The sequence below is a fragment of the Melanotaenia boesemani genome, chromosome 8, assembly GCF_017639745.1.
Source record: "Melanotaenia boesemani isolate fMelBoe1 chromosome 8, fMelBoe1.pri, whole genome shotgun sequence".
Taxonomy (NCBI): domain Eukaryota; kingdom Metazoa; phylum Chordata; class Actinopteri; order Atheriniformes; family Melanotaeniidae; genus Melanotaenia; species Melanotaenia boesemani.
Genome location: NC_055689.1, coordinates 6,646,053 through 6,659,277, shown reverse-complemented (window position 1 = coordinate 6,659,277; position 13,225 = coordinate 6,646,053). Strand labels below are relative to the sequence as shown.

Sequence of the window (13,225 nt, the reverse complement as noted above, 5' to 3'; positions counted from 1 at the left end):
TTTTGACAACACTGGGACAACAAACTGGGTCACCGTCTCACCTGCACACGAGTATCAACCAGAGTGGTACAGCTTCATGCAAAATCTTTTACTTTTTCCTTATGGAAGCATTTACCGTTTCTACATGAATACTCAAGTAAGCCACCTCACCTGTTTGATTATCATCCTGTTCATCTAGCTGGCATTGCCCCTTAGTAAATGCAGAGATCTTTACTTCTGCACATAAATCCCAAACTGCCCTTTATATCAAACCAAAGGAAATACTAACAAGATGAAACTGCAGCACCCTGTGTGTGCTTTGCAAACAAATTCAATAAAATCCAAGAGCTGGGTGTGAACTTTAATCATCTATGAAGTTTATATAAGAAGCTTTAATAACAACACTATTCAGAGAAACATCTTTATTCCACTATAGATTACTGAACACAATCCTTAAACAGACCAACAAAAACGACGCAAAGCTTTAGATTTAAAACAATAAGTGACTGAATTGTCCATATTTCTCAAATAGCCACCAATTCAGGATTATGTCCTTGCATTATGAAAGATTCCTCAAAGTAGAAGAAGCACTGTGAGGTTCTCTCATGCCTGTCAGTTCCTAAAAATGAAGAGACCGACGTACAACTCAGCAACTTTCTCACAATTATAAAAAAGTGTTAGGACAGTGACGAGGGGAGCAGAGAAGCTGCTGCACAGCGGGCTGCAGTAGCCCACTTTCTCCTTAATTACACGTTCATCTAATACAAAAACTATGAGATCTGGTGCTCCACATGTTTCTCCAAAGACTCATTCATTTTTCAGCGCTTGTGAGTAACTTGCTCCAAGTGGCCTGTATTTGAATTCTCATTTGGCAGCGTGATGCTACTCCAGCGTGTAATTGGGCCTCCAATCACTGAGGCAGAATGAATGCGGCACAGATGTCTGCACATCAAGTCCAAGATGTCTCTGCAGCGCGTGCAGGCGCGAGTGTGTGTAGTGCACATCTGTGTTCATTGGACACTGAAGAAGAAAGAGTCCAGGAGGAGCATGAATGTACACAAGATTAATGTTTCCGGTAACCTGTGTTGTACAGCTAGAGAATCGCTGAATTATGCTGCATGCTGCCCGTACATCATATAAGCAGTACGTAGCATACACTATGGGATTTGACGACAATTTAGTGTCACGGAGCATAGATGAAGGTAGATTTAAATGCAAGTCAAACAGGATCTAAACGGATGCAAACGTTTACTTTGTACCCACACACACACAGAGGCGTCTTATTTGACAATTACCTTACTCCATAGGATTGTCTTGGCTGTCCCCCTGTGTAAACAATGACCAATCTTGTCTATTTTGTCCAGGTTGATGTAGCTTCTATTTACAAAATCTGTACTTGGATTAAAAAAAAAAGGCGCTATGGAGCTGAAATGATCAGGGGTTCATCTTTGGTGGCCAGATCCTCTCCTCTCCCAGTGGAAATCTGAAGATAATAACTAGTGGGTTCTAATATTATCAGATTGGAAGTTTGAGGTCTGGATAAGGTGTGAAATTCTCTGCTCATTGTTAGGACATCAAAATATCTCATACTTTAGTAAAACTAACTGATTAAACTGAAGCTTGACAGCTTAATTTCTAAAAGTAATTTGGTTAATAAACACAATGCTGGTGTGTTTTTCTTCTGTTCTTCAGTTTAATCAGAAAAATAAAGCAGATAAAAGTTTTCTTCTTTCTGACAGATGTCAACTTCTCATTATAGCCGTATAATTCTGCCAGCTGACTGGCACACAGGTAATTTACCAGTGAAATGGGGCTAATGAGATGGGTGATGAGAACCATTGGAGAATATGTTGGTAGCTGTAGCTTAAGATACTGCACAAATTAATACAAGATCCATGTTTGAGTCTGTCTTCTCTCACTTTTCTCTTCGGTGTGATTACGGCACAGCTGGATTCACTCACACAGAAAGACAGCTGTGATGAAGTGCATCTCATTAGTAATTCCTCTGTTTGGGATGCAGCTGTAATCTGACTCTTCTCATCAGAATACAAGATCACAGCGCCATCGGGCAGCAGCCTTAAGACCATTTCACTGCCTTACTCTTGACATTTAGGGGTCCTACTACACAGCAATCAAAGATCAGCTGAAGAATCCATCTACAGCTAAAAACAAGATGTTTCTAACAAACTGTGCCAAAATTAACTGATTTAATTGCCAAGAAAAAAAAATTAAGATTTTTAACTTTAGAAACTTCAAATGTTTGAAAACGAGGGATTTCCATATAAATGACTTTCTCAACCAGAATCTCTCTTTATTCTGCAGCCAAGAAATGAAACCCCCCCCTTCATTTATCTTTAATTGGATTTCCAATATAAATGTGTTATCCTCCCAAGGTCCCTTTATGTTTTCCTCCTTGTGTTCTGTGAGTGACATTAGGAGCTTTGCTAGTCTGTTACATTATTCATCGAACCAACCCACACATCCACGACCAATAAAATATAACAAAACTTGAATGGATATAATCTGAAGGATTCATTTTCCTCCATTTATCTTCCGTTTAGTTTGATGCATTTAAATGCACCCCTACATTAGCTTCAAGGATAACTTTAAAGATGCAAAGTGCGATAATAGTAGGTGGAACCACAGTGATAGCCTTGAATGTAACAGCTTCATCATCAGCAGCAGCAGCAGCATCATTAAACAATATCAAGCTGCTCTGTTATGTCTGAAAACTGTTGTATAAATACATGAGTGTGAAGGGGTGAGAAGAAAAGAAATGATAAGTGTGGTCCATTTAAAACCTTTAATAAAATGAAATATAGTATTTACAGATCACTTTGTGTATTAAAGCTGAACTAGTCTGCCTCACCTTAATGGTTCACATGTTGCTTAGCTGTGATTGGTCCGTTTAAGTGTGACTTGTCACAATAGGCTTGTTGGATTTGAGGATGGTCTGAGTTAAAGTGATTATTCCATTCATTTTCTATACTGCTTATTATAATTCAGGGTTGTGGAGAAGCTGGAGCCTATCCCAGCAATTAGTAGGCAAGAGGCAGGGTACACCTGGGCAGGTCACCAGTCCATCACAGGACCAACGCAGAGAGACACTCACACTCCTAGGGAGAATTTAGAGTGACCAATTAACCTGAAGTACCTCGAGAGAGCACCCATACAAACTCCACAGAGAAAGACTGTTCGAACCCCTTCCAGCTGAGGCTTGAACCAGCAAATCTTGAACATTCTTGCTGTGAGGCAATGGTGCTAACTACCACATCACTGTGCAGCCCGTGAGTTAAACTGATCACTCTACGACATCTATACGTTATATTTATGGTCTGGTATCACACAGAGGATATAATGGCCTGGAGAAATATCACTATTGTGTTGGTAAAACCAAAACAGACAAGCTGGTCTGAGTTTTTTTCAGAAACTGCTCATCTACAGGAATCCACACAACCATCTCTGGGCTTCACGCTTTCACATAGCGGCTTTCTTCAATTCTAATGAAGAAAAACATGGCACAGAAACAAAGACGAGAATAGTGGACATCCAGCAGCTTGTGTCCTTTCTTCTTGGCATGTGGCTTTAAACAGAAAAAAATCCACAGATTATTTTAACATGGCACTGTTCCTGCTTTGTTCTTGTTGCTGAGTCACACGGGAAGTGACGATTCATCTGACCATTCAATGGATTGCAGTGTGTCAAGCTCGGGACCCTGACAGGGTGATCACAAAAATGTTGTTATAGCACCCTTCCCAATTTTTCTCCGTTGCAACAAAGTGCATACTGACCGGGACCTCTTGGTGGAAACTTTAGCACCAACATGGCCTGGTTTAACCACCACAGCCTACCTGAGTATTGTTGCTGACCATGTCCATCCCTTCATGACCACAGTGGAGCATCTTCTGATGCTACTTCCAGCAGGATAATACACCATGTCACAAAGCTCAGATCATCTCCACCTGCTTTCTAGAACATGACGATGAGTTCACTGGACTCCAACGGCCTCCACAGTCACCAGATCTCAGTCCAGTAGAGCAGCTTTGCGATGTGGTGGAACAGGAGATTCTCATCATGGATGCAGCCGACAAACCTGCAGCAACTGTGTGATGCTGTCATGTCAACATGGAGAAAACCTCTGAGGAAGGTTTCCAACACCTTGTTTAATCTATGATAACAAGAATGAAAGCAGACAGTGAAGGGAAAAGGGGTCTCGGTTCTAGCAAAGAGGACCTGATAAAGTAGCCTGTGAGTGTTTATGTAGTTTCAAAAGCGATCATCTGTTTTACATGATATGGTGAATCACATCCACATAGTGGAACACTGACCTATATTAGAGAGTGTGTATATTACTTATGATAATGGTATTTATCAGTGCAGTGCTTTCAGTTCTGTGTAACCCCGTGAGAGTCTGAAGCCGCCAGGGAGAAAAAGAAAATTAGTAATAAAGAAAGAAAACAATTAAAATCTCACACACTCGAGGCCCTGCTTGATTTTGAAGTCAGCTCATCTAAACCCCTCAAGGCTTGTGTGGGAGGGTGAGACTGACACTGTCGTAAAGCGAGCCAGCTTGGCAGACAGATAATCAAAGCTTTTCTCGCTTTCACCACCAGACAGCATGGCTTAGTGAAAAGTGTGGGTAAGTTGAGGCTGGCGAGATGGCCACGCTACCAGAGTCGAGACAAGAAAATATACCTGATCATGGATTCTAGGAAAACCTTATTACAGTAAATCTAGTCGAGAACGATTCAAGTGTAGACATGATGGTAATTAAAGACGCAACACAAAGATGGAAACATCCGTAGAAAGTTGCAACAGATATCAGTAATAGTACATGTGCCTCAAATGCTCCACCTAAGATAAGACAACTCAATAAAAAAAAATATATGTATCCCCAAAAAAATCCTTATTTCTCTACATGTTTCACAGATTTTTTTCTCCCCTGTGGATTTACTGATGACATGTTGGAGAAAAATACTTGCAAATAAACTTGAAGGCAACCCTTTAAATATGGTATTAAAAAAGGAAAGATTGATGAAGTTAAAATGAAGATTTTATACTTTTGTGTCAATAAAATGATTTCAAAGCTCTCAGAATTAGTCAAGAAGAAGTTGTCAAACCTTATGAACAGATTTATAATGAGAGAAATACATTAAAGAGTCATGAAGCTGTTGGTAGCTCAATTTCATCCTAGATTAGATTTAGATTAGAAAGTTTATTTGAACATAATGACAAATATAAAAACAAAAATAAATATAAAATATATGACAAAAAAAAAAAAAAAAAGAAAACACAAAAAGTTTAAAAGGAGTGGGTGGAAGCATAAGCTTTTATAATCCCACCCCAATAAATTACAACAATCTTCAGATATTATACCATCATCACAACCACTACCAGGATCTACATAATCCTATAGAAACAATAGTGCTAATAACAATATTCAGTACAGTTAATATCCCCTTATAGAATACAGTTTTATCATTAAACTAAACAATATTAATAGTCGTGCTAACAACAATCCAATAATAATAATAATAACACCCATATAGTAACATTATCCTTATTATTTTACATAATCTATAAGCTTACAATAATAAATTACAATGATGAAGTTCTGACATAATAATAATAATAATAATAATAATAATAATAATAATAATAATAATAATAATAATAATAATAACAGAAATACTATATACTACGTCTTCATTCCAGACCATTTCTGTACTGTTCGAGTATCATCTCTTTATATATTGCTTTAAATATTTGGATATTTGGACACCACCTGCGTTCTTCCCTCATCCTGTTCCAAAGTTTGGCCCACAAACAGACACACAAAAACTTCTCTTTGTTTTTGCTTTATTATGTAAGGCCCTTTGTGCTACTCCTGCATGTAAAGTACTTAATGAAATAAAATTTCATTTGATTCGAGTCAAGAAGCAGACACCCTTTCATCCTTTAAGGTTAATCTTCAGACCTTATATAAAAATTAGTTTTATAGTTAGGGCTGGGTCGGTGACTCTTCACCACCCTTCTAGTTAAGCTGCTATAAGACTGCTGGGGGACGCCCCCTGAAAGACTGAGCACCTACCTTCACTTTTGTAGTTGTAGCTGTAAACAGGAAGAAGCTGCTGGCTGAAAAGGATTTTTTAAGCTGACGGACAAACGCTACATATGGTAACGGTAAATGAGATACTTAATTTAAAGAGTAATGCATTTGAGTATTAGTTACTGACAAAAGTAACAGTGTAGGGTCAAGTCCACACAGCTCTGGCTATAATTAACACAAATATATTTATAAATAGATTACAATGAATCGGACTGTGTCTGCAAAAGTGTTCGGAGATGACTGCTGTGATTTAGTTCTATACAAATAAAGCTGAAATTACCTGAATACCTATGCATCACTCCTTTTTATATTTGCATTCACATCATTAAATTGAGATATTTTAATTGTTAGAACTAAGTAAATGATTACTCTATGTTCGGTTAATATTTTCAGTTTGGATCAATGCTGTCAGATCATCGATTAATGTCTTATGACAGACCTACAAATGACACTATAAAAACAAAGTCATTAAAAACTACTGAAATCTGCAGACATTTTCATATCCATGCTGATATTTTCCAGATGTGCACAGGTCTATGGTGAAAGTATGAAATAAATATTATCTCATGAGATAAAAGTCCCTCATGCTCAACCAGAGTCAGCCCATTCCCAAAATTCCCTTTCTTTTTTCTTGCCTTATCATGACATGGACACACCGCTTGTCTGCTTCAATACACTTAGCATTTATTGGCTTTACACGCTCTGTTGTATGAGATCCACAAAACTGCTGGGCATGCAGAACCATGTACTTTTAGCCAAACAAGAAATCAATAAAGTGTGCAGTGACATCGAGCAAACATCAGAACTCCAAATGTAAGAAAGCCAAGAACCGTCACATCAGATGAAAGACCTCGTAGGTGTTGGTGAGTTTTTTTTGTACTAAACTAAAGTTGGATTTGTAGTATAAAGCAGTTAGAGATTACTGTGGCTTCAAAGGCTCCAAAAACAACTAAAATCCCTGTTGTCAACTACAGTAATGGACTGGTCATCTAGAGCAATGACGTATATTTTCTCAATGCCCTTTTTCCTTACCGCTGTCCCCTGAAACTTATCGGCTTCCTTCAAAGTGTTTAAAGTTTAAAGTAAAATGTAGGTGTCTAATCAAATTAGTAGAACTAAACCAAGATCTCTCAGAGAAGTCCAGTCACAAATCTTTGTCTATGTCACAAAACAACACACATTTGAGCTGAGGTGTACTCAATGACCCCAGCACCAATCTAGATTAGGGTCAAGTCCAATATTTGAGATTGGATTAGGGCCTTCATCTGTTCTCACTTAATGAATTATACCAATCTATATTGGTTCATTAAATCTAAGTATCACGATCCTATACTTGAACCTCCCCAATGAAGCTCAACTAATTGCTCAAACTTGATCACTACAATTCAGTCAACATAAAGCTCATAAAGCCTCCCTGACCACAGCCATGACAACACCCTCACCAGTGTTATCTCTACAAGAGTCAGATGAGATCCTACAGTCCAGAAGATGTCACACACACTAGGAAGCAGTAATCCTTACATGTAGCTTCTCAACATGAGGAGAAACTCAGCTAAGCATTGCCATGTAAACAAAACAATTAACTTTAACAAAAACAGGATTCCCATGTTCACTTTAGAGCTTCTGCTAATTTCTCAACTTCAAGCAATCCACACAAACAAGATGTGACATGAATTTAGAGACTCTACTGATTATAAAGATGTCTATCTCACCACTGAGGGACAAAAACTCTGCGAGCTAGCAGCTAAAGATTAGCAAAGAAACGCGTCACAAAACGATACTTCTTATCTGTTCTGCTTCATGGTGAAAAGTTTCATTCCAGTTCGAACACTGCTAACATGTTCTCCTATGACTCAGTTTGAAATTACACACAAAAGGTACCAGGTGTACAGTACACAAACTTTGAGTTACTTTCTAGCATGTTATTGTTTCTATGGTTAATCTGTGTGTTTGGTCAGTATCAATCATGAAAGCCAACCAATGAGTAGTTTTCCACTCTGGTACCTGAGAAAGGTCAAATGGCACATTTGGGCACATTTAGTTGGATCCACTTGGACAAACCTGTTAAAAACATCTTGAAAACTGCTCAAGTTAACTTTTGTTAGCTTATACTTTTACACAGTTACTCATCAGATATTACTTTACCAATTCCTAGATGAAATGGGTAGCTATGTTATCATTCAAAGGTTATTTTTACTTTAAATATAGTGTTTTTCTTTAGGTGGGCATAAAAATGTTAAATTTCTACTGTGTTCCAGGTGAATTTACTCTGGCACAATAACACATACAGCAATTCTGACACTTCTGTAGTAATCTCACCTGTCTCTGCTCTATTTTGAGATTGAAACATTACATACAGCTCTTGTAGTTTTTTAATGACAGATATATTTATTTTGGGTAAATCCTTTCAGATAGGGGGCAAGGTTACTTACTGCAGGTCTCCTCGGCTTCATCAGAGCCATCCGGACATTCTGGTTCCCCGTCACATCGCCATCGTCCTGGGACACACTGTCCATTTAGACAGGCAAACTCTGCAGGGGCACACGTTTTCCTGGCTGTTTGGAGACAGAAGCACAGACATAAAACCGTTAAAGACTCCCCAATCATCACCAATCCCAGCAATCATCCCTTTCATCAAGGAGAATCTTTTCATCATTTCTCATTTTAGTCCTGAGCAGCCCCCTCCAGTACTCTCACTTTTCACATTTTACTAATGATCTCCTCTTCTCCTACTGTCTTGACTTATTCATTGTTCCGATTCCCTCCCAACTCCCCTCCTTCTGACTGTCTGGTCTCCAAAATCAGTCTCCTCTCTCAATTTCAGGGAGATTAAAGACTTCATCGTCCAAACTTGTTTACAGCTTCAAGTGTACCAAGAACTTTAAATCTAAATCATGTCTTTAGGCAGCAAGAGGGAAATTATCACAGCTACCTTCCAAATTCTCACTAACTTTCTATTTTTAAAGTCACAAAAAAACACAAGAACTCCTTGAACAAAGTAAACACACTTCCTGCGGTGCTGGGGCAGCCAGCTGAGCCAGAGAGGCAGACATAGGCAGAGGTCAGAGCCGATCAATTTCCTTAGCCTGTTACTCCAGCAGGACCTGTAGCACACACTAATAAATCACAGACTACAAGCTCTCAGCAGAGTTGTCTGCTGTTGTTATACAGCCACCACTGTTCCTAAGCTGGCCCCAATCTCATCTCTGATGCTTCAAATTAGATAACATTTAGAGATGTGCAGGGAGCATTAAGCTCTGCAGAGCGGCTGTGAGAAAAGAAAGAAAACCGCAAGATGCCAAGTCACATCTTGCTGTGCTCAAACTTCTCAAACTACATTATTTTAAGGGTGAATTTTGAAGTATTTAAGGTCTGAAAAGTTCTCAGTTTCCTGAAGTGGTTCTCGATTTTCATAACACAAATTTACTTGATTATACAAAAATCAAACCAGCCAATCACATGGCAGCAACTCAATACATTTAGTCATGTAGACATGGTGAGGATGACTTGCTGAAGTTTAAACTGAGCATCAGAATGAGGAAGAAAGAGGATTTAAGTGACTTTGAGCGTGTCATGGTTGTTGTTCTGAGTACTTCAGAATTTGCTGATCTACTGGGATTTTCACACACAACCATCCCTAGGGTTTACAGAGAATGGCCTGAAGAAGAGAAAATATCCAGAGAGCAGCAGATGTCTAGACCAGAATGTCTTGTTGATGTCGAAGGAGAATGGGCAGACTGGTTTGAGATGGTAGAAAGGCAAGCAGTAGTCAAATGACCACTGGTTCCAACTATAACAGCATCTCTGAACACACAACACGTCCAGCCTTGAAGCAGATGGGCTACAGCAGCAGAAGACACACCGGGTGCCTCCTGCCAGCTAAGAACAGGAAGCTGAGGCTACAATTCACACAGACTCACCAACACTGGACAATAGAAGATGGAGAAACATTGCTGGTCTGATGAGTCTCCATTTCTGCTCCACATTAACATGTTAGGCTCAGATCAGAGTATTGTTACTAACCATGTCCATCCCTTTATGACCACAGTGGAGCATCTTCTGATGCTATTTCCTGCAGGATAATGCACCATGTCACAAAGCTCAGATCATCTCCACTTGCTTTCTTAAACATGGTGAGTTCACTGGACTCCAACGGCCTCCACAGTCACCAGATCTCAGTCCAGTAGAGCAGCTTTAGGATGTGGTGGAACGGGAGATTCTCATCATGGATCTACACCAACTGTGTGATGCTGTCATGTCAATATCATGAAGCAAAACCTCTCAGGAATGCTTCCAACACCTTGTTGAATCTAAGCATCAAAAACAGTAAGGCAGTTCTGAATGTATGACACCAATAATAAAGGCATTTGTGAAGGCAAAAAGGTTTCCAATCTGGTATCAGCAGGTTTACATATTCTGTACTTTAAACCAATACAGTATCAAAACAGAGGTTGTCGAATTTTGTTTTGCTGGACAGCTGGACATCTTTGTAAGATTTACATTGATATTTATAATACATGTAACCTGAACATTACCTCTGTGGTTTTAAGTCTTTTTTTTTTTAATCAAACTCCTATCCTCTTGGGTACGGGTATCAAAATGCAGTCCTCAAGGGCCGCTATCCTGCAGGTTTTAGTTATATCGTTGCTCCAACACACCCGAATAAAATCAAATGGATCCAACAGCTTCTTGTCATCTTCTTCACAATAACCCACTAATTTCAATCAGGTGTGTTAGATCAGGGAAACAATGAAAACCTGCAGGATACTAGCCCTCCAGGACCGACGTTTGACACCCCTGCTCTAGGGCCACTGTCCTGCAAGTTTTAGATGTTTCCTTGTGCCAACACATCTGACCTGAACTGATGGGTCATTGTGGAGAACTTAACAAGCTTTTGGAACCGTTCATTTGAATGGGGTGTTTTGGAGCAGGGAAACATCTAAAGCCTGCCAGACAGTGGCCCTAGAGGACAGGAGTTTGAGACCCATGTTTTAATGCATTCCTGCAATTACAGTAGTGGACAGCCTTCCTCAGAGAAGCAATTCTATTAGAAAGTGCTCATGTCTGACTCTAAATCTTACTTTAACTGCGCCGTTCTCAAACATCTGCTGAGTCAAAGCACCAATGTCAAACTAATAACAGTCAATAACGTCATTAAAACGAAATATGGAGTGTCTCACGGTGGGTGTGTAAGGACATGCATTTCATCAGTTAATGTGCATTTCATTAGTCTTTTAAGACATTTTTGGCAAAATGCAGCTATTTGTCTAAAAATCTCTCAAACTGAAGAAACAAAAACATCTGTTTTTTTTTTCATTATATAAATGGTGTAGCGGGGATTAAATGCCACGTCAGAGCAGGAATCTGTGCCTTTGTTTAAAAGTGAAGACGGATGGTAATGTGGCATCTTTTTAATCCACTCCTCCCATATAAACTTATCAGCAGTGTGTTTATGTTATAAGATGCAGGTTTCATGTGGCTTTGGCACAAGGAGTGTAAGAGATGCACAGAGGGACCCAGAGGCATCACAAAAGCTTTAAACGTGTCACACCTCCTGATACAGAGTAATTAGATTCATAAAATATTTCTTTATAATCCTCAAAGATCCAGCACATTTTAATTTATATTCAAGACCATGTTGAACATCTTAACTTCCCAAATAACCTTTTACCAAAATATCCAAATCCAAGCACCAGTATTAATGTTGTGTTAATTAGTCTGACTCCCAGGAGATTAACAAAAAGAGAGGCAAGGGCAGAATTCAGAGCCTAAAAAGAGCTGCTGTGCGTCATTCTAGACTTTATTTAATCGCATGACGAAGTCTTTGAAACTCTCAAGCTGATCCGTAATGGTTCCCCTGCAGGTCAAATGTGTCCTCGACGTGTAGTTTCTCTCAGAAAGTGAGCTTCTTACCCAATGCAGCTGATCTCCACTCATCTCAGTCAAGATCTACAGAAGTCGTGGTTCACTTGGCAATAGCTACCCAGCCCAGCTCATGCCATCTGCTTGAAACAACTTTCTTTTTTAATTAAGGGAAGGTTTTCTAATGTAAAGCTGATAGGAGGGAGTGAGCTCAAGGGTGGGATGGAGAATCAGAGGAAAGAAATCCATTAGATCAAGAGCGGGAGGGAGCAACAGCAGCCATGATGGAAGGTTACATGCACAGTAAAATATGCTTTATGGAATCTTAATGGAAAGCATAATCATGAATAAAAAGCAGTTTCACTCAGTCAGTGTGACAGGAAAACTAGCAAAGTCCTCATTTACACACAGATGTAGAAACTATGTCTTTCTGTTTGACCCTTCATGGTAGGTTTGTACACAAAGATGGCTTTAGGACAAGTAAGAAAAAAATCAACAACAGCAGTTCCACATTGTGAGTCACTGATCATGAGCTTTACAAATGGGATGTGACTCAAACAGAATGAGGGCCGTGTACAGGCGGAGTTCACCCACCCATGTTATCGCTCCTGGAAGAGGTACAATGAGAAGGAGCTCTACGCTCTGGCAGCCCCACCTGGAGCCTTCTCCCCGCGGGGGAGATGCTGTCAACATTTCTCTGCTTCAACTCCTTTTTATCTTTCTTAAACTCTATTCATAAGGATGTGTTGGTTTGCTGTTACATTTGGTTGAGGTTTGTATGTATATCAGGAATGTGGATGTCGGTTTGGCAGTGATGTGCTGGGTGGGTCTGCAGTCTTGACCTCCTCTTTTAATTTTTACTCCTTTTCTTTAATAACCTTTCACCTTGTTAACAACTCTAAGCTCCAGAACTAGCAGTGTTCAGACAGGTATAACTATGGGACAGACAAGGACCAATTCATAGTGGCCCTGATTGCATTAAACCAGCTGGGTCTCTGTCAAAACTCCCACAGCTCCATTCCTACTACATTTTGGGTCAGTTGCATCATAGCTCCAATAACTGGTGCACACTTTTTGTTCTGTCTCAATGAAGCATGGCAGAGGTTTAAATGTTGGTGATTCTCCTGTAAAGAATCTCCTCTAAACACGAATCCATGTCGTTTTTCAGTTTCTTGTCTGCTCTGCTTAAAGTTTTCTCCTTTCTTTTTCTTTTAAATTCACTTCAGATCATGAAACTTTAGCATTTTAGGATAAATTACTGCATTGTACCAGTAG

The 13,225-nt window shown here is 39.4% G+C and overlaps 1 protein-coding gene across 2 annotated transcripts in view; it reads right to left on the bottom strand.

The window, feature by feature from the left end:
* Positions 1-13,225, bottom strand: part of LOC121644538 (low-density lipoprotein receptor-related protein 8-like) — a 134,438-nt gene that overhangs the window by 88,653 nt on the left and 32,560 nt on the right. For both annotated transcript variants that reach the window (XM_041992559.1, XM_041992560.1), the window contains exon 3: positions 8,521-8,643. In XM_041992559.1, the coding sequence (XP_041848493.1) occupies positions 8,521-8,643 (123 nt within the window). The remainder of the gene's footprint in view (positions 1-8,520; positions 8,644-13,225) is intronic.